Here is a 22,609-nt window from a genome sequence, read left to right on the forward strand (position 1 = left end):
CTGCACCAGAAACCCTCCCAAGAGTCCCCAGAGCCAATATACTTGGAAGTTGGCTTCAGACCACAGCCGAGCACTGCCCAATTAGCCCCACAAGTTGCACACACAAAGAGTGGTCTCAATAGGCACCAGAGCCCAGTGGGACAAATCCCACTCAGTGGGGTAAGCCTCTCCCACAGCAGCCCATAAGTAGTGGGTGTGGCCAAACCCCACAGTCAGTCAGCCTGAGAGTCACTTCCACTCACTGATGTGCCAATAGCAATCAAGGATCAACTGTCACAGGAGAGCACACACAACCCATACAAGGGACACTCCTGGAGCACCCGTCTCAGGGGACCAGGGAGACTGTGCCACTGGGACCCCCAGGACACCTACTACCTGAGGCCACCTAGCCAAGACTGGGAGAGATAGCAGATCTACCTTATACATAGAAACAAACACATAGAAAGGCAGTCAAAATGAGAAAACAAAGAAATGCATCCCAAATGAATGAACAGAAGAAAACTCCAGAAAAATATCTAAAGGAAATGGAGGTAAACAATCTACCAGATACAGAATTCAAAACAATGGTTATACGGATGCTCAAGGAACTTAGTGAGATCCTCAGCAAAGAGATTGCAAGCAAAAAAAGGACATAGAAACCATAAAAAAGAACCAATCAGATGTGAAGAATACAATAAATGAAATGAAGAATGCACTAGAAGGAATCGCCAGCAGGCTAGATGAGGTAGAGAATTGAACCAGCATTTCAGAAGACAAGGTAACAGAAAACGTCCAATCAGAACAGCAAAAAGAAAAAATAATCCAAAAAAATGAGGGTAGTTTAAGAAACCTCTGGGAGAACATCAAGTGTAACAACATTCACATCACAGTGGTACCAGGAGAAGAGCGAATCAAGGGATTGAGGACCTATTTGAAGAAGTAATTACTGAAAATTTTCCTAACCTGGTGAAGGAAATAGACATACAAGTCTAGGAAGCACAGAGAGTCCTCAGCAGGATGAACCCAAAACAGTCCCACACAGAGACACATTATAATTAAAATGGTAAAAGTTTAAGACAAAAAGAGAATCCTAAAAGCAGCAAGAGAAACACAACTAGTAACTTATAAGGGATCTCCTATTAGACTGTCAGCTGATTTATCAACAGAAACTTTGCAGGCCAGAAAATATTCAATGTGATGAAAAGCTAGGACCTACAATCAAGACTACTCTAACCAGCAAAGCTATTATTTAAATCGAAGGACAGATAAAGAGCTTCCCAGACAAGAAAAGAAAAAAAAAAACTAAAGACATTCATCACAACCAAACCAGTATTACAAGGAATCTTGGAGGGACTTCTTTAAGGTGGAAAAAAAAAATCAAATGTATGAATAATAAAATGTCAATAGCTACATATCTATCAACAATTACTTTCAATGTAAACGGATTAAATGCTTCAATCAAAAGATATAGAAGGGCTGAATGGATAAGAAAATAAAAACCTTACATATGCTGCCTACAAGAGATTCACTTCAGATTGAAAGAAATACTGTCAGAAAATAAAGGGATGGTAAAAGAGATTTCATGAAAATGTAAATGGAAAAAAAAAAAAAAAGGAAAGCTGGGATAACAATATTTATACCAGACAAAATAGACTTTAAAACAGGCTATAAGAAGAGACAATGAAGGACCCAGTAATCCCATTTCTGGGTATTTATCCGAAGAAACCCATGCTACTCCAAGGAGACATGTGCATCTATATTTTCATTATAGCATTGTTTACAATGGCCAAGATGTGGAGTCAGCTTGGGTGTCCATCAATGGAAGAATGGATAAAGATGAGGTGGTACATATATATAATGGACTATTGCTTGGCCATGGAAGGGAATGGGTTCTTGCCATCTGTGGCACCATGCATGTACCAGGCAGGTATTATGCTGAGTGAGACAGACAAAGACAGATGCAATGTGATTTCACTTATCTGTGGAATCTAAGAACGAAATTAACAAACTCATAGATACTCATAGATACAGAGAACATTTTGATGGTTGCCAGATGGGAAGAGGTTGGGGGTGGGTGAAAAGGGGGAGGGATTAAGAAGTACAAATTGGTTGTTACAAAGTAGTTATGGGAATGTAAAGTATAGCATAAGTAATATAGTCAATAATGGTGTAATAATTGTGTATGGTGTCAGATGGGTATTAGATTTGTTAAGGTGAGAGATGAGAGGGGGTTAGGGGCAGGATGAAAAAGATGAAGGGATTAAATCGTACAAATTGGTACTTACAAAATAGTCATGGGGATGTAAAGTAAAGCACAAGGAATATAGTCAATAATATAGTAATAACTATGTATAGTGGCAGGTAAGTACTAGGCTGGTCAGGGGGATTACTTCTTAAATTATATAAATGTCTAACCACTATGCTGTACACCTGAAATGAATATAAAATAATACTGAATGTAAAAGAAATAAAGTGCATTTGGCAGCAAAAAAAGAAAATACAAATTTATTATGTCACACTTCAGTAAGTCAGAAGTCCAAAACAGATATCTCTGGGTAAAACCAGGTGCTGGCAGGGCTCTGTTTCTTTCTGGAAACTCTGGAGAACAGCTTTCATGCTCATATTGGATGTTGGCAGAGTTCAGTTCCATTTGGCTGTAGGACTGAGCTCCTGTTTCCTTGCTTGTTGTCAGCTGAGGTCCCTCCCCAGCTTCCAGAGGTCCTGCCTGTCTCCTGTGCCCTTCGTCTTCAAGCCAGCAGTAGTGGGGTGGGTCCTTCTCAAGCTTCTCGTGAATCTCTCTGCCTCTTCTGCTGCTGCATTGGTCTAACTGTCTCTCCCACCTCCCCCGTCCACTTCTAAGTGTTCTTGTGGTTACATTAGGCCCACCCAGGTAATATAGGCCAATTTCATGGCCTTAAGATCCATAACCTTAATTTTATCTGCAAAGTCCCTTTGCCATGCATTGTAAAATATTGGGGAATTAAGACATGGGGGACATCTTTTGGGGGGTTTATTCTGCCTATCACAATATATAAGAGAGAGAGAAATATATCAAAATAAGAATTCCTGTGATAGATATTTTTCCTTGTACATTTGGGCTTATTCCAAATGTGATGCTGTATATATATTTACACTCACAATGAAAACGAAAGGTAATTTTTAAAGAAAAAATGTGGGATTTGTAGACAGATGTTGGCTGCAGTCCTGGGCAAATTATTCATCATGTGACTCAGCTTCCTCACCTTTATAATGGTAATAACTCTTTCTTCCTAATAAAATTGTAATATGAATTAAAAGAAAAAAGAAAAGTTTATAAAAGATCCAACAGAGAAGACCTGTATGAAATGTTAGTTTTCTTCCCTCTTCCCTCCTGAAGTTGATCACATTATAATCTCAGGAGTATCATCCAAACTCTAACTTCTTTAACACATTATAACTATAGCTACTTCTAATACTTAAACTTTTTTCAGAAATAGTTTATCTTCCATTTTTTGAAAACATAGTCTCCAAAAATGACTCAGTCTAAGAGTAGAAATTACCATGAAAACAGGCCTCGCTAAGGTAGGCACCCAGTTCTCTCACCCATTCCATTGAAAGACCAGGCAAGATTCTTTTATTCAATTTCCAATAATCATTTACTGTTACATTTTTTGTGAGAACCCTTTCAGCTCTGAAGTTCTAATACTCATTTTATGCAAGAGTCAAAATGAGTTAATGTTTACAAGGCACTCAGCCAGCACATGCAAACTGAAGTGTTTAATAAATGTTAGCTTTTAACTATTACCCGTATTAGCAATAACAGTAAATGTCTTCTGGAATCCCAGTAGCCAATTATTCTGGAGTAATAATGGCCCATTCTATCTGGCTTCCTGAATTTGTGCATTTAAAAAGTTTCTTTCAAAAGAACAACAATAAAACAAACAACCAGATTCAAAACTGGACATAGAATTTAAATAGACATTTCTCCAAAGGAAATACACAAATGACAAATAAGCACATGCAAAGATGCTCAGCATCACTAATCATCAGGGAAATGAAAATCAAAATAACATGAGCTATTACTTCACATCTGTTAGAATTCCTATTATAAAAATTAAAAAAAAAAAACAAAACAAAATTACAAGTGTTGGTGAGATTGGAACCCTTGTGCTTTGATGGTGAGAATGAAAAATTATGCAGATGCTGTGGAAAATAGTATGGCAATTTCTTAAAAACTTAAACATAGAATTACCAAACAATCTTGCAATTCCAATTCTGAGTATATACCCAGAAGAATTGAAAGCAGGGTCTCGAAGAGATATTTGTACACTCATGTACACAGCAGCATTACTCACAAAACCAAAAGTTGGAAGCAACCCAAGTGTCTGTGCATGGATGAATGGATAAACAAAATGTGGTATATCCCTGCAATAGGATATTATGCAGCCTCACAAAGGAATGAAATTCTGACCCATGCTACAGCATGGATACCCTGAAGATATTGTGCTAAGTGAGGTAAGCCAGTCACAAAAGAACAAATGTTATACGAGTCCACTTATATGAGGTAACTAGAGTAGTCAAATGAACGGAGACAGAAAGTAGAATGGTAGTTGCCAGGGCTCGGAGGGAGGGGAAATGGGCAGTTATTGTTTAATGGGTAGAGTTGTCTAGTGATGAGCGTTGGTAATAGTCGCACCACAATGTGAACATACTTAGTGATACTGAACTGTACATGTAAAATTATTAAAATGGTAAGTTTTATGTTATGTGTATTTTACCACAATTTTTAAAGCCTCCTCTATTCTTCACTTATAAGGACTCCTCCATCTCAAGACAGTATGGCCCTGACCGCAGAGTTGAGGAGACCACAACTGAGAGAGGTGGCAGGAATCCCCCTGCAGGCTACAACTGTAGGCAACTGGAGCCAGATCCAAAACTTTGAGGCCAAGCCAGATGATCTCCTCATCTGTACCTACCCTAAATCAGGTGACTATAGGACCCAGGGAGAGCAAGACCTTGGCCTGCTGAGTCAGCATGGGCTTCTCACAGCAGGTAGAATTGCCCCTGGTAGGATGTATGCACTTATTCAAGGAAAACTGCTCCTTCTTATTGTTCCACAATGGTGCTCGCTATCAGGATGCCTAGTATCCTCGGTATACCCGGGATCAAACATAAGGCTCTAGAGGACCCAGACTGCTCCGCTCTGCCTCAGCTGCTGTTGGGTGAGAGCACATGTGGCTTTGCCTCTGCGGCTCCTCTCCCCATAGAGATCCAGTGGGTTTCTCCCACACCACTGTCTACCTGCCCTGGCTAGCAGCATCATGACCTGAGGGGAGGTTGAACCAAACACCGTCAGTCTCCATGTCCCCTTCATTTATCCAGGACACTTGGGACATATTGTCTGACTGGTTTCTGCTTCTCCTTCTTTCTATATGGGCGTCAGGGACAACATGGATTCAGGAAATTGTTGACATGATTGAACAGAATGGGGATGTGGAGAAATGTCAGCGAGCCATCATTCAACACCGCCATCCTTTCATTGAGTGGGCTCGGCCACCCCAACTCTCTGGTAAGAGCTGCCCTGTGTCCTTCCTTTCTTTCTTAAGTCAGACAGATAAAGACTAATACCATGTAACTTCACTTCTGTGTGGAATCCACAAAATAAAATAAATGAACAAACAAAACAGAAACGGACTCATAGATACAGAAAAGATTTTGATGGTCACCAGATACGAGGGGTGTTGGGGGTCTGGGTGAAAAGGGATTAAGAAGTACAAATTGGTAGTTACGAAATAGTCACGGTGATATAAAGTACAGCATAAGGAATATAGTCAACTATAGTGTAATAACTATGTACAGTGTCAAATGGGTATTAGACTTATCAGGAGGATCATTTCGTAAGTTATATAAATGTCTAATCACTATGTTGCACACCTGAGACAATATAATATTGTATGTCAAGTATAATAGAAAAATTAATTTTTAAAAAGACTTCATTTTTTTTTTTTAGAGCAGTGTTAGGTTTGCAACAAAAGTGAGAGGAAGGTACATGGTGCCTCCTCTTTCTTTCTCTTTTGTTCTCTCCTTTCTCAGTCTTTTCCCTCTCTTGTTTCCTTGTTCTCATGTACTCCCTGCTCTCATGCATGCACAGACACACTCACTATCAATATCCCCCCTTTCCCTGGAGAGGTACATAATGACATAAATCTATCATTGTATCATACAGAGTATGATATGCTGCTCTAAAAATCCTCTGTGCTCTGACTATTCATCTCCTCTCCCTGTCGCCACACTTGGCAACCTTTGATTTTTTTACTGTCCCCATAATTTAACTTCTTCCAGAATATCATATAGTTGGAATCATACAGTATGTAGCCTTTTCAGACTCTCTTCTTTCACTTAGTGATATGCATGTAAGTTTCCTCCATGTCTTTTCAAGGCTGGATGACTCATTTCTTTTCAGTGCTGAACGGTCCATTGTCTGGATGAACCAGTTTATTTATCCACTCACCTACTGAAGGGGATCTTGGTTGCTATCCCCTCTTTCTTCCTCTTCCTTTCTCTTTTCTCTCTGTCTTTTCCCTCTCTCTTGTTTTCTTGTTTCCTCCTTGTTTTACTTTTTTCTCTTGTTTGTTCATTTTTTTCTCTCTCTTCTTTCTCACCTGTCTCTTTTCTCTCTCCTTTCTTTCATGTCCCCTTCTCTCTCTCTCTCTGTCTCTGTCTCTCTGTCTCTCTCTCTCTCTGTCTCTCTGTCTGTCTGTCTCTCTCTCTCTCTCTCCCCCCCCTTATTATTCTTCCCCCTTATTTCTATCACTACTTGTTTCTTCCTCTTCTCTTCCTTTCCTCTACTTTCTACATATTATCTAAGATTATTGGTCAAAAGTGAACCACCAAGTTAGCAAGAATCTGCCTTAATTTCTCTTTAAACGCTCCCTCTGGTCACTGTTACTGTAGAACACATAGAGAAGGTGGAAAACTGAGCAAGTCACACCCTGCCCATCCTTACTCCACTCCTATAAGAGATCAGTGCGGTCAAGGGAGTGCCTGAAAATTGGCCAAAAAAAAAAAAAAATGCATTTAGAACCAACTACTTCTGTTCAGCAGCAGAGCCTTTTTCAGATAATACTCAACTTAAAATTTTTTCTCTTAACACCTAAAAAAACAAAGCTAAAAAAGACAAACAGAAGGCAAAAGAGGCCATTCCTAGAAGCTGCTGGAAATATTTTGCAGAGCAGGATAGGACGAAAGCCTACTCCCCTAAGTTTCAGCATTGTGTAGGTCAATGTAATGGAAAATTGGAAACACAAATAACTAGAAGTATAGAAGTGTAGTCCATACAACTCTAGTGTTAAAGTCTGAACTTGGAGTAATTGTGGACAGAAGGCTGATAGATTTCTACAGATACTTTGAGATAGAAAAGTTCCTCATCTGATGCTCAGAAAACAGCTTGTACTACTGTGTTAGAGTATCCTTGAGGCATTTTGTTTACCCTTATGGTCCTACCGGCCCAGCCTCTCTGGCTCCTCTGACCCCCGTTGTTGTATGTCTAGTTAACCACTAGCTTTGCAATCCAGTGCTTGTACTGGCCCCTGCTCTGAACTGTCTGTGGGGCTCTGATCCCGCACACAGGCTACTGTCTGCTTGCTTAACTGTGATCACACTCATTCCCTGTGTGTTTGTGTCTGGTCTTCACAAGGACAACTAGGGTTTAAATGTTGATGCCACCACTCACTCTATGATCTTTAGCAAGTTATCCTGTCTGTGTTATAGTTTCCTCAGCTGCAAAATGTCCATGGAGTTTGGGCCTACCTCAAAGAGTTGTTGTGGGGATTAAATGAGTTAATACATGTAAAAAGCTTAAAACAGTGCCTGGCACAGAGTAGATACTATTTAAGTGTTCGGTTGTTATTCACCACCTCTTCAGGCTAAGTCCCTTACCCCACAACCCCCTGTGCTCCCTGGTTCACCCAAGCATAGCTTTTGAACTTGTTTCTACATTCTTTCCCTGCACCATTGTCTTACCTCTGACAATTTGAGAGTTTAAAGAGAGAGAGGAAAAGAAAAAAAGCCTAAAATGATTTTCAATGAGGTGTTCTTGGCAGGGTGTCTAATCAGTCAGTCAGTTTTAAAAATAGGATAGAGCTTCTCTCAAGTGAATGCCAGCAGCTGTACAATTTAAAAAAAGGATGAAAACCAATAGCCCGGCATGACATATCATAGAAACCAAGATGGTTTTTTTGAAACAAGGCACCCTGTGTCTAAAGAGGTAACAAACAGGCTTTATGGTCTTTCCAGCCACAAGCAGATGGATGCTGGGTGCAAACTAGGCTGTGTGGTGGTTTTATTTCAGAACGGATAATCCCTCAGAGGTAAGGAGTACTACTGAAGAGAGTAGGTGATTCCTGGAATAGACTGATGGGTGTGGGTCAAGTGTACCAACTACCTCGGAGGGTTCTGGAGTAGATGGATAGTGCTGAATGCTGTGCAAGCTTGTGCCCTGCAGTTTCTCTCCCTCCCAGGCCTCCTTCATCCTCTCACCAACTCTCACCTACAGAGCAGTTTGACATTAAAGGCATTGTATCTGTGACCCAATGAGAATAGGGCTGGAAAGACTTTGAAAAGACAAGTGTGTGTGTGTATGTGTGTGTGTGTGTGTGTGTGTGTGATTGTATGTGCGAACTGTATATAGGTGAAATCTAGGAATGACCCCTTCAGTTTAGCAAACATTTATACTATAAGCCCTGTGCTGCACAGAAGACTTCATACCTCCACTTGCCTTCAATAAATTTATCATCCAATGAAAGAGAAAAATGCACACTATACAATGACAAGCAGTGAGTATGTTGGGTAGAAGTTAGCATAGGATGCTATGAGCAGGATGAGAGGAATGTGACAAAATGCCAATTCCTAGAAAGAGCGACACCTAAAATGGTAAGCTACTGTTATTGTTATCTGTCTATCTCTCCTCCAGACCTCAAGCTCCTTGTGCAGATGGTAAAAGCCAAAAATGACTCCATCCACCCCCTTTTCCCTCAGCGTGGGCTTGAGAAGGGAGTCTCTAGCCAGAGGTGTGTTCATGGACCCAGAGGCTAAGCAATTGTGGCAGTGTGTCAGGGGAAGGACATAACTGGAGCAGCTTTTCTGGAGCATTTCTGGAGAGACAGAGAGAGAGAGAGAGAGAGAGAGAGAGAGAGAGAGAGAGAGAGAGAGAGACAGAGAAGAGAGACAGAGAGACAGAGACAGAGAGAGGGACAGAGAGAGGGACAGAGAGAGAGACAGAGAGAGAGAGAGAGAAGGAAGAGATGCATAATTTAAATTTGTAAAAAGAAACACTGGTGAAATGCTTTATATAAATCCCCAAGCCCACAGAGTCTCTCTCTGCTACAGGGGTTCTCTGGCAGAAAGTTTGAAGTGGGAGCTGGGCCAAACCTGCCAGGAGGGCTGCATGTAGGAGGAGGAAAGCCCAAGTGTATAGGAGTCCTGGGGAAGCAAACATGCTCAGGGCAGTGTCATCACAGTCTTTCTTATTTCTCTCCTTCTTCTTTCTTCTTCTTACCTCTCTATCTTGCGACTCCCTCTTCATTTTGGCTGCTCTGGAGCCACTTTAAAAGTAGAAGTAACCCAAATGTTCATGGATGGATGAACAGACAAGTAAAATGTGGTATATGACCACAATGGAATATCATTGTTTTTAAAAAGAAGGAAATTCTGACACATGCTACAATATGGATGAACCTTGAGGACATACTGTAACGTAAATAAGCCAGTCACAAAAAAGACAAACACTGTTTGATTCCACTTAAATGAAGTATATAGAGTAGACAGAGTCATAGAGACAGAAGGAGAACTGGTTGTCAGATCTGTAGAGAAGGAAAAGGTAGGAGCTAGTGTTTAACAGGTAGAGTTTCATCTGCAGGATGAAAAGAGTTCTGGAGATTGGTTGTAAAACTATCTGAAAGTACTTAACACTACTGAACTGTATGCTTGAAAAGGTTAAGATGGCAAATTTTGTTATCTGTATTTTACTATAATTAAAAAAAATTATTGGGGATTCCCAATATATAAAAAAAACTGAAATTAGTAAAAAGCAGAATGAAGCATATCCCTTCCCTACCACCTCTAACCCCCACCTTCCCACCCAACACGCGCGCGCGCACACACACACACACACACACACACATGCATACACACACGCACGCGCAAGCAGCTTGAAAATTAGACATTGCCCAAGGCTTCCAAGCAGAAGAGTCACATGATGTGAGCTGCTCAAAAGCAGCAGCAATTTGAAGCCACCTGGGGCAGTTACATTTCAAGGTGTTGTCAACAAGAGCTTCAGCCCCAGACACAGTCCCTCCCAAAGAGGGCTTTGTCCTATCCTCTCTGCTGGGATCTGGCAGTCTACCTCTTCCTCAGGCCCGGAAGTGTAGCCATGCCATAATACTCAGATAGACCGCAAGCTACATTTACAACAGGGAGAGTGCAGTTAGCACTCCAAGTAACATTCCATGGGATCCAGCTTTTTAAAAGTTAAACCTGGCACCTGTCCTCCCAGGGTGATTGGCAGAGGCCGGGCTAAGCATTTTCCTCACAGGCTCCTTTGTACCTGCCCCCGTCTTTGGAAAACCAGGCACTGACCAGAAAGGGTCCGGCTCCTCGGTCTGCTGGGCTTGGTTCTCAGAGGACCACAGAGCTGGAACGGTGGTGTGGAAGGTTGCTTCAGAGCATGACTTGTTGATGCATATTTAAAATAAGATGTTACTTTATTATCAAGTTTTTTTCCAGTTTTTAGAAATGCTCTCCTCTATTCCCTCTGATTCCTCCACTAGAATGGAAGCTTGTTAGAGAGAAGGGTCATGTCTTCCTTATCTTTGTTGCCTTTTTCCTTAACCTCAATTTAACATAATGATGGCATAGAGCAAGTGACAGTAAGTGTTTTAAATGAGAGAGAAAAAATCACAACTCATATGTTATCAAGTGTATATGGCTTTAGAGTTTGAAACAAGTGACTGGCACACAGGCCAGGCACTTGGGCACTGGCTGCAGGCACACAGGGGTAAGCATGGCTAGGAGGTGAGAGAGGCCTGTGCTCTGGTCCCAGATGGCTCAACAAGACGTCTCTTGTCCATCCTCAACTTCTGTCTCTTCAGCCTTAAAGTGACAGAGTAAATTAACTCTAAGCTCCCTTCCTGCTCTCAGGCTGTATTATTCTACAGAAGTGAAGGTAATATCAATAATCCCATTATGAAATTCCAAAAGAAAGCCAAGAGACAAGCAGAGAGATAGGCAGGTGATGGGACCTCCGGACAGAGCCTGAAATATAAGTTCCACATGAGATGCTTGTACTACACAGACATTTCCTCTTGACTTGCATTGAAGGTGTGGAAAAAGCCAATGCAATGCCCTCTCCACGGACAATAAGGACTCACCTTCCCATTCAGCTGTTGCCTCCATCTTTCTGGGAAAACAACTGCAAGGTAAGATAGCAAACCCCACCCCTACCCCCAGGACAGACGGGAGGGTAAGTCTCCCGAGAGCAAATCCTCCAGACTTCAATTCAAGACATATATCATCATTTTTACCTCTCCATTCTCTCTGAAGTGTTGAGATTTTATCAGTAATAAGATAAAATGTAAAGTTCTACACTCAGCAGGATACTCACCTGTACAGTTTCAAACAAGATGTGAAAGCATAAGCCAGACTGAATTTTTGGAGAGAACTAGAGACATTGGGGGGATGGTGAGTGTCTACTGCTATTTCAGTAAGTCTGGCTGTGAAAGGATGGGGAGCAGCTGGTTACCCTGGGTTGTAAGCAATGGGAAGACTCATATAATAGAGCAGAGAAGAAAGAGTGAGGGGGAAAAAAGCCCTGAAGTCTATTTTTTATTAAATTTATTGAGGTGACATTGGTTAATAAAATTATATAGGTTTCAAGTGTACAATTCTATAATACATCATCTATACATCACATCGTGTGCTCACCACCCAGTTAGTTCTCCCATCACCATATGTTAGACCCCCTTTACCCTTTTCTGACTCCTGTCCCCTTTCCCTCTGATAACCACTAAACTGTTGTCTGTATCTGTGAGTTTTTGCCTGATGACTATTTAAAATGGTAGGTAGATGGAGCAGTGTTCGTGGGGGGAGATGAGGCACTTGGCTTCAGCCTCTAGTAGACTCTGGGCTTCTAGTTTTATTTACTCTGGGACTTCATTTATTCTGCACCCCTGTGCCTAATCTGTTCCTGGTACATAGAGGACATTGAAAACATATTTGTTAAATGAACAATGAATGAGTAGCCAGTGGAGTCAAGGGTAACTAAGCTATGAGCAGCCCTGGTACGAAAGTGGGGCACTGTTTTCTCAGAGGTTGGAATGAAGGGGGAAAAAGATGTATTTCTAGGGTACAGAGGACTCACATCAAATGACATAATTCCTTTCAGTAAAGTTCAATAAGGGAACAAGAACTTCCATTTCCAGGATTATGGCAGACTAAATATCTTGAAACCCTTTTGTATAACACACATGGGAAAGCTATATAACATATAACAAGTTTCCTTTTAAGTGCATAAGTGAATTCAAGATAAAGTATGGGAAAATCCTAAATTCTAAAACTGAAGAGGGAGCTGAAATTCAGAGAGAGGTAAATTGAGACTATACGATGTCTGCCAATTAAATTTGCGAACTCATCCTAGAAAAAGTGCTACATACCTTATTGCTGAATATCACTATGGTCACCTTCAAAGTACTCCCCTGGGGAAGCTATGCACCTTTGCCAGAACCTAGTCCCCCTTTCAAAGCAATTTTGGAACTCTTTTTCTGGAATGGCTATCAGAGCTGTTATCGCATTATCCTTGATGTCTTGAGTGCCATTTAAATGTCTTACTTTCAAAATTTCCTTTATCTTTGGGTAAAGAAAGAAGTCATTGGGGGCCAGATCAGGTGAGTAGGGATGGTGTTCCAATACAGTTATTTGTTTACTGGCGAAAAACTCCATCACAGACGGTGCCTTGTGAACTGGTGCATTGTTGTGATACAAGAGCCATGAATTACTGGCAAAAAGTTCAGGTCGTCTAACTTTTTCATGCAGCCTTTCAGCACTTCCAAACAGTCAACTTGGTTAACTGTTTGTCCCATTGGTACAAATTCATAATGAATAATCCCTCCGATATCAAAAAAAAGGTTAGCAACATCATTGCAACAAAGTTTGAGAACTTAATTGTCAGACCTCGTAGTTGTCCCTGGGGAATTTGCTGACTTGGATGGATAATCCAGCAACTCAAGCTGTAATGGCTGCATAGGGACAGGGTCAAAGCCGAGAACAGAAGGAACCAGAAGAGTGAGGAACTGAAGCTGGGACTGCTGAAGGACTTCATCCTCAATGGATGGGTGGAGGAAGCTTCTCTGTCTTGACCTGGGCTCTTAGGTCCCCTGACAATGTGTAGCCAGAGGCCTCCTCTCTCACGGGTTTGACATTCACACTTGCACTTCTTGCATCGTCCGAGAAGCTGCAAGCTGAGAAATTCACATAAGATGGTTCCCAATGCCAGTGTCCCCAGAGTGCCTGGAAGAAACAAACACCGATCCTCTCTGGGGCTTCAACTTGGGCCCCACAGTGCTCTCCCTTGAGTTTGCCATCTCACATTAAAAATACACAAAGGGGGGTGACGTCATAGGAATGGCGGCAGCAGGGCGCACTATCTGAGTTCTCCTCCAGATCTTGTTGCAAACGGGAACTATAACCCATCGAGGAAATTTTCGCTCACCACACAATACTGTGGAGAGATTCGTGGATTGCTTGAAGCTAAGAAATTCTTGGGGGTAAGCTAACTGGACGGAGCAAGGAGAGGAGGAGGAGAAGCGGCGTGGGAGCGCCCGGCCGGCAGCAGCGGGAGAGCCCAACCCCCAGCGGAGCCTCAGCTGGCGGGGGCGAAAACCGAAAACCACGGAGCCGGGCAGGCGCGGGATCCCAGGCGGAGTGGAGAGCGCAGAGACCGGGGGTAGGCCCTTTCCCTGCTCCCACGGCTGATTTCTCCCGCCGGGAAGGCGGCGCGCCCTGCGGCGGTCGGGGGCGCAGTCTCCATACCTGGGCCCCTCCCCCCCGCCCTGCCCTCCCAATCCTACCCCGCCCTTCCAGAGACTGGGACTGGAAACCGCGGTGCAGCCCCGCTGTGCCGGGCGCGCAGAGCGCAGAGACCGGGAGGCGGGCGCTTTCCCTGCGTCCCGCGGCTGATTTCTCCCGCCGGGAAGGCGGCGCGCCCTGCGGCGGACGGGGGGCGCAGTCTCCATACCTGGGCCCCTCCCCCCCGCCCTGCCCTCCCAATCTTACCCCGCCCTTCCAGAGACTTAAACCGGCCCCTGAACTGAGAAGTGGTATCTAACGCTCACGCTTTGGGAAGCCTGACGGGCAGCCCTGACCCAGGCAGACTGGGCAGTGTGCGTGATTTTGGCTGCGCTAGGAGAGAAGAGACGCCTCCACCCCCAGCCACCACCTTTTCTGGCCTGCGGGAAGAGGGCGACGCACGGCTGGGCTGGGAGAGTGAAGACCCCTCCATCTCCAGCCCCCACCCTTCCTGGCTTGCCTAGGGTGGGGTGGGTGCAGCGGCCGAGACACACCCGGAGATCAGCAGTGAGGCAGGCGCAGCTCTGGGCTTTCAGCAGATCAGAAATCTTCTGCCCGCACTCACACACACACACTGAAGAGGTGCCTTAAGACTCAAGAGTTTTGGTCACATATCTGGTGGTGCCACTCTCAGTGTGCATTTGTGCAGGCAAGGGCAGAAACTGCACTGATATTGTAAAAACTATCATCCAGACCCCTCAGGCCCACGCTTTTAAGTCTGCAGTCCCAAAGTCTCTCTGGGCACCAGGTGACCGGCTCTGCCTGCGCAATAAGCAGGGGGCTCCTTGGTACAGCAGAGAACAACCTGGACATTGCTTGGTGGGCTTAGGCCGAGACTGTCGCTGCTTTTTGTATTGCTTTGTTTTGTCTTGTTTTGCTTTGTCTTTATATCTTTGATATCTTTGCCTCTGTCGAGTGGGGTTATCAGGTGGTTTTTGCATGTGAACGTATTTGATATTTTTCTTTGTTGTTGTTGTTGTTGTTGTGCTTGGTGATTTGCTTTGTTCTGAAACTGCCCTGCCAGGGCCCAGCTTGTGAGGCACGGTCAGCAGATCAGAAATCTCCCGCCCGCACCCATACACACACACTGAAGGAGTGCCCTAGGACTCACGAGCTCTGGACAAAGGACTGGTGGTGCTCCTCTCGGTGTGCATACGTGCGGACAAGGGCAGAAGCTGCACTGACTTTGTGGAGACTATCATCCAGACCCCTCAGGCCCACGCTTTTAAGTCTGCAGTCCCAAAGTCTCTCTGAGCACCAGGTGACCGGCTCTGCCTGCGCAATAAGCAGGGGGCTCTTTGGTACAGCAGAGGACAACCTGGTCATTGCTTGATGGGCTCAGGCCGAGACGGTCGCTGCTTTTTGTTTTGCTTTGTTTTGCTTTGCTTGGTTTTGTTTTGCTTTATCTTGTATCTTTGATATCTTTGCCTGTGTTGAGCGGGGGTTATCGGCTGTTTTTTTTTTTTTTTTTTTTTTTTTTTTTTTTTTTTTTTTTTTTTCTTTTCTTCTTCTTTGCTGTTGTCGTTGCTGCTGTGCTTGGTGATTTGCCTTGTTCTGGGACTTCCCTGCCGGGGCCCAGCTTGGGTGGCACGGGACTCGGCATATCTGGGGGCCAACTCCAGACCAAATCGGAGTGCAGCCGGGGTTGACCTACAGGTCACATACCTAGAGGGGGTTCTCGGCAGGCTCTGGAGCCCATAGAGGCCAAATCACATTGGGGTGGTCAACCCTCACGCAGCAGAGTGCCCTGCGGGGGGCAGAGCCAAGTCTCACGGCAGGTCAGCCCAGGAGTTGACCCCACCTGCTCATTAGCGGGAAGCAATTAAAGATCTTCTTGAACGGGACAGTGTACACAACACAAGACTCACCTTTGGAGCACACGCAGAGGAGGACGACGTGGTGCGAGTCAAATATAAAGGACACATACTACACAAGATAACCTAGCAAGAACTAAGAACTCTAGGGGATCTACCTAATATATCAAAATAAACACAGTCAGCCAGAATGGGGAAACAAAGATACACGTCCCAAATAAAAGAACAGAAGAAGCTTCCACAACTGGAACCAAATGAAGCAGACGTAACCAACCTCTCAGAGACTGAGTTCAGAACACTGGTGATAAGAATGTTTAAGGAGCTTAGAGAAGACATAAAGAAGGATGTAGAAATCATAACAAACGAGCTTAGAGAAAACATAAAGAAGGATGTAGAAATCATAACGAAAAACCAGTTGGAACTAAAGAACACAATTACCGAAATTAAGAACTCACTTGAAGGAATTACCAGCAGGCTAGATGAAGCAGAGGATCGAATCAGCGACTTAGAAGACAAGGTAGCAGAGATCACCCAAACGGAACAACAAAAAGAAAAAAGAATAAAAAACAATGAAGATGGCCTAAGAGACCTCTGGGATAACATCAAGCGCAACAACATGCGCATCATAGGAATACCAGAAGGTGAAGAGAGCAAGCAAGGGATTGAGAACATATTTGAAGTAATAATGTCTGAAAACTTCCCCAACCTGATGAAGGAAACCAACATACAAGTCCAGGAAGTGCAGAGAGTTCCAACCAGGATTAACCCAAACAGGTCCACACCAAGACACATTATAGTTAAAATGGCAAAGCTTAAAGACAAAGAGAGAATCCTAAAAGCAGCAAGAGAAAGACGGAGGGTTACATACAAGGGAACTCCCATAAGACTATCAAATGATTTTTCTACAGAAACATTGAAGGCCAGGAGGGAGTGGCAGGAGATACTTAAAGTGATGGAAAACAAAGGCCTACAACCTAGATTGCTTTATCCAGCAAGGCTATCATTTAAAGTTGATGGAGAGATAAAGAGCTTTCCAGAAAAAAATAAGCTAAAGGAATTTATTACCACCAAGCCAGCATTGCAAGAAATACTAAAAGGTCTTCTGTAAATAGGAGAAAGATCAAAACAACCTAACTACAAATTTAAAAATGGCAATATCTATGTACCTATCAATAATCACTTTAAATGTAAATGGATTAAATGCTCCAATCAAAAGACATAGGGTGGCTGACTGGATAAGACAGCAAGACCCTTGTATATGCTGTATACAAGAGACTCACCTCAGAACAAAAGACACACACAGGCTGAAAGTGAAGGGTTGGAGTAAGATATTTCATGCAAATGGAAACGAGAAAAAAGCTGGAGTTGCAATACTTATTTCTGACAAAATAGACTTTAAAATGAAGAACATACTAAAAGACAAAGATGGGCACTATATAATAATAAAGGGATCGATCCGACAAGAGGACATAACCCTAGTAAACATCTATGCACCCAACATAGGAGCACCTAAATATATAAAACAGGTACTGACTGACATAAAGGCAGAGATCAACAGTAACACTATTATAGTCGGGGACTTCAACACACCTCTGACCACAAGGGACAGGTCTTCCAGACAGAAAATCAATATGGAAACAACAGCCTTAAATGATACATTGGACCACTTGGATTTAATCGATATTTTCAGAACATTTCACCCCAATGCTGCAAAATACACCTTCTTCTCAAGCGCACATGGAACATTTTCCAAGATAGATCATATGTTAGGCCACAAAACAAGTCTTGATAAATTTAAGAAAATTGAAATCATACCAATTGTCTTCTCTGATCACAATGCTATGAAATTAGAAATGAACTACAGGAAAAAAACGGGAAGACACACCAATTCATGGAGGCTGAATAACTTATTACTAAATAATGAATGGGTCAAGCAGGAGATCAAGGAAGAAATCAAAAGATATTTCGAGATAAATGAAAATGAAAACACGACGACCCAAAATCTTTGGGATGCCGTGAAAGCAGTCCTAAGAGGGAAATTCATAGCTTTGCAGGCCTACCTAAAGAAACAAGAAACATCACTAATCAACAGTTTATCTTCACATTTAAGGGATCTGGAAAAAGAACAGCAAAATAAGCCCAAAGGGAACACAAGGAAGGAGATAATAAAGATCAGAGCAGAATTAAATGAAATAGAAACCAGAAAAACAATACAAAAGATCAATGAATCCAAGAGTTGGTTCTTAGAGAAGATAAACAAAATCGACAAACCATTAGCCAGACTCATTAAAAAAAAGAGAGAGAGGACCCAAATTAATAAAATCAGAAACGAAAGAGGAGAAGTGACAACGGACACTGCAGAAATACAAAGAGTTTTAAGAAGTTACTATGAGCAACTATATGCCAACAAATTTGACAATTTGGAAGAAATGGACAATTTTCTAGAGGCGTACAACCTTCCAAGGCTAACTCAAGAAGAAACAGAAAACCTGAATAGACTGATTACCACCACGGAAATTGAATCAGTAATCAACAGTCTCCCAACAAACAAAAGCCCTGGACCAGATGGCTTTACAGGTGAATTTTACAAAGCGTTCAAAAAAGAATTATCACCAATTCTCCTCAAGCTCTTCCAAAAAATCCAGAAGGAGGGAAGACTCCCAAACACTTTTTACGAAGCCACTATCACCCTGATCCCAAAATTAGACAAAGACACCACAAAAAAGAAAACTACAGGCCGATATCTTTAATGAACATAGATGCAAAAATCCTCAACAAAATATTAGCAAACAGAATTCAGCAATGCATTAAAAAGATCATTCACCACGATCAAGTGGGATTCATTCCTGGTATGCAGGGGTGGTTCAACATCCGCAAATCTATTAATGTGATACACCACATTAACAAAATGAAAAATAAAAATCACATGATCATATCAATAGATGCAGAAAAAGCATTTGATAAAATTAACAGCCATTTATGATAAAAACCCTTAAGAAAGTGGGAATAGAGGGATCTTATCTCAACATAATAAAGGCCATATATGACAAACCCACAGCTAACATCATACTCAATGGGGAAAAGCTAAAACCATTCCCCCTAAGATCAGGAACAAGGCAAGGATGCCCATTATCTCCGCTTCTATTCAACATAGTTCTGGAAGTTCTTGCCACAGCAATCAGACAAGAAAAAGAAATAAAAGGCATCCAGATTGGTAAGGAGGAAGTAAAGTTATCATTGTATGCAGATGATATGATACTATATATAGAGAACCCTAAAGACTCCACCAAGAAGCTATTAGAGCTGATAGATGAATTTAGTAAAGTGGCAGGATACAAAATTAATATTCAGAAATCAGTTGCATTTGTATATACCAATAATAAAACATCAGAAGGAGAAATTAAAAAAACAATCCCATTTACAATCGCTCCAAAGACTATAAAATACCTGGGAATAAATTTAACCAAAGAAGTAAAAGATCTATACTCAGAAAATTATAAGACACTGATGAAAGGAATGAAGGAAGATATAAATAGATGGAAACACATATCATGTTCATGGATAGGAAGAATTAATATAATTAAAATGTCCATACTGCCTAAGGCAATATACATATTCAATGCAATTCCTATCAAACTGCCAACGTCGTTTTTCACAGAAATAGAACATATAATCCTAAAATTTATATGGGACCATAAAAGACCCCGAATAGCAAAGGCAATCTTGAGAAATAAGAACAAAGTGGGAGGTATAACAATACCTGACTTCAAATTATACTACAAGGCTACAGTAATCAAAACAGCATGGTACTGGCATAAAAACAGACACATAGATCAATGGAACAGAATAGAGAGTCCAGAAATAAATCCACGCCTATATGGCCATTTAATCTACGACAATGGAAGCAAGAATGTACGATGGAGTAATGACAGTCTATTCAATAAATGGTGCTGGGAAACCTGGACAGACACATGCAAAAAAATGAAGTTGGACCACCTCCTTACACCATATACAAAAATAAATTCAAAATGGCTTAAAGACTTAAATGTAAGGTCTGAAACCATAAAATACCTAGAAGAAAATATAGGAAGAAACTTCTCAGACATTACCCGGAGTAAGATTTTTACTGATATACACCCTCGCGCGAGGGAACTAAGAGAAAGAATAAACATGTGGGATTATATCAAACTAAAAAGTTTTTTCACAGCAAAGGAAACCATCAATAAAACAAGAAGGGATCCTACTGAATGGGAAAAGATATTTGCCAGTGATATATCTGATAAGGGATTAATATCACAAATCTATGGAAAACTTACTCAACCCAACTCCAAAAAAACAAACGATCCAATTAAAAAATGGGCAGAGGACTTGAAGAGACATTTTTCTGAAAAGGACATTCAGACGGCAAACAGACATATGAAGAAATGCTCAACCTCACTAACCATCAGAGAAATGCAAATAAAAACCACAATGAGATACCACCTCACCCCAGTCAGAATGGCTATCATCAATAAATCAACAAACAACAAGTGCTGGCGCGGATGTGGAGAAAAGGGAACGCTTGTGCACTGTTGGTGGGATTGCAGATTGGTGCAGCCGCTATGGAAAACAGTATGGAGGTATCTCAAAATTCTGAAAATGGAACTACCTTATGATCCAGTAATTCCACTCCTAGGTATCTATCCGGAGAAATCCAGAACTTCAATTCAAAAATCTCTATGCACTCCTATGTTTATTGCAGCACTATACACAATAGCTAAGACATGGAAACAACCAAAATGCCCATCGGTAGATGATTGGATTAAGAAACTGTGGTACATTTATACAATGGAGTATTATGCAGCCATAAGGAAGAAAGAAATCTTACCATTTGCAACAACATGGATGGATCTAGAGAACATTATGTTAAGTGAAATAAGTCAGACAGAGAAAGATAAGTTCCATATGATCTCACTTATTTGCGGATTCTAAAGAAAAGAATAAGTGAATGAACTAATCAGAAACTGGGAGACAATGAGGAAAAACTGAGGGTTGCTAGATGGGCGGGGGGAGTGGGGGGTGGGGGGGAGGGTGAGGGGATTGGAGGGCAGTCGGTGACCACAGGATGGCCACGGGGTTTGAAAATTAATCTGGGGAACGTAATTTGGTGGTTACCAGAGCGTAAGGGGGTTGGGGGGTGGGGGATGAGGGTGAGGGGGATCAAATGTACGGTGATGGAAGGGGAGCTGTCTCTGGGTGGTGAACACACAGTGTGATTTATGGATGATGTGATTCAGAATTGCACAACTGAAATCTATGTAATTCTACTAACAATTGTCACCCCAATAAATTAAAAAAATAAAAAAATATTAAAAAAAAAAAAAAAAATACACAAAGGAACAAGTCATCAGGAGAGTCCACAGAAAGAATAAACAGCGAGTCAGACCTCAAGAATTTCTGATAATGTTCCAAAAACAACCATTGAACAGAAATTCAAGATGGTCATTGTGTGTGTTTGTGTGGGTGTGTGTGTGAGAGAGAGACAGAGAGAGAGAGGGAGCGAGAACAGGGAACATAAGTGAACATAAACGTTCATCTAACAGAATGTAAATGCTTTTGGCCTATTGCTCAACAGAAAACTAGAAAAATCACCCTGCAGCACTGAAATCCAGGGTGATGGTACCCCCTGTCAGGTGGTTAAAGTCATTCAGTGTAGCTTTTTGCTTAATTAATTTAGAGAATCAAATTTGATCTTTAATCAAGCACTATTTTAAATAGTGATTTGTTTTCATTTGTCAATATCATTTCTCTTTGGGGGTGGTGTGTGTGTGTGTGTGTGTACATGCGTATTTTCACACTGACCCAGGGATGCTTCTTTTCCTAATAGACAATGAACTCAGCTTTCCAGCCCAATTTTTAATCTTTTGTCTGTTTAAAATTCATTTTGTTCAGCCTGTTGTGTTTGGGAATAACCCACATAGGCTATTTGGATTTGGGAGTAAAATTTACACTGAAACCTTGCATTATGAGGGGGTGAATTACTCCTATATTCATTGATAGAGGGCATAAACCTTGACTACCTCTCCATCTGTAGAGATTGCCCAAATTCACCCACAGCCAGCGGAAGCCTGGAATATGGCTGATGAGACTCAGATATCATCTGGAACTTCACTACAAGAGCAAAAGTCCCTAAAAACTCCCTTGGGATTCCCAAGCAGAGTCAGGAAACATCTCCATGCCCCTCTGCTTCAATATCAAATTATTGTTTATAGTAACCGTCAATGCACAGGTGTGCACACGCATACACACACACACTACAAAGTTACTGTCTTGCAGCTGAAATGTTTTTGGAACATTGCTACATAAAATGTTTTCCTTTTGGTGCACCCCAGCCATGAAGTACCATCTTTTACATATGCTGATGTTGAGAACACTTGCAGAAAAATCACTAGACTACCAAAAGAAATCTTATTTCCACCATGGATTTCTGCTTTCTTCCCTGGACTCTTGACCTATCTCAATGTCATGAATAGCTGGTCCATGTTTAATTTAGGTCCTTTGAACTCCTCTTATACTCTGGTGTTATTATTAAACAGTACGATCACACTGCAGCATACAGTTAAAAGGAGCAAAAAGGGCCTGGCTACCTCCTGGCTAACTGCTATTTGGGCATTATGGGATTATTAAAATAGGTCTTTCTGGGTAAAAAAATAATTCACCAGTAGAAATGTGTTCACTTG

At 41.9% G+C, this 22,609-nt stretch overlaps 1 protein-coding gene across 1 annotated transcript in view; it reads left to right on the forward strand.

Moving 5' to 3' along the window:
• The window catches only part of LOC117020122 (sulfotransferase 1C2), a 34,267-nt gene that overhangs the window by 6,423 nt on the left and 5,235 nt on the right, over positions 1 to 22,609 (forward strand). The window contains exons 2-4 of the mRNA XM_033102363.1: positions 4,775 to 4,944; positions 5,402 to 5,527; positions 11,335 to 11,432. Coding sequence (XP_032958254.1) covers positions 4,797 to 4,944; positions 5,402 to 5,527; positions 11,335 to 11,432 — 372 coding nt within the window. The 5' untranslated portion in view covers positions 4,775 to 4,796. The remainder of the gene's footprint in view (positions 1 to 4,774; positions 4,945 to 5,401; positions 5,528 to 11,334; positions 11,433 to 22,609) is intronic.

Source organism: Rhinolophus ferrumequinum, unplaced genomic scaffold, assembly GCF_004115265.2.
Source record: "Rhinolophus ferrumequinum isolate MPI-CBG mRhiFer1 unplaced genomic scaffold, mRhiFer1_v1.p scaffold_87_arrow_ctg1_1, whole genome shotgun sequence".
Lineage (NCBI taxonomy): Eukaryota > Metazoa > Chordata > Mammalia > Chiroptera > Rhinolophidae > Rhinolophus > Rhinolophus ferrumequinum.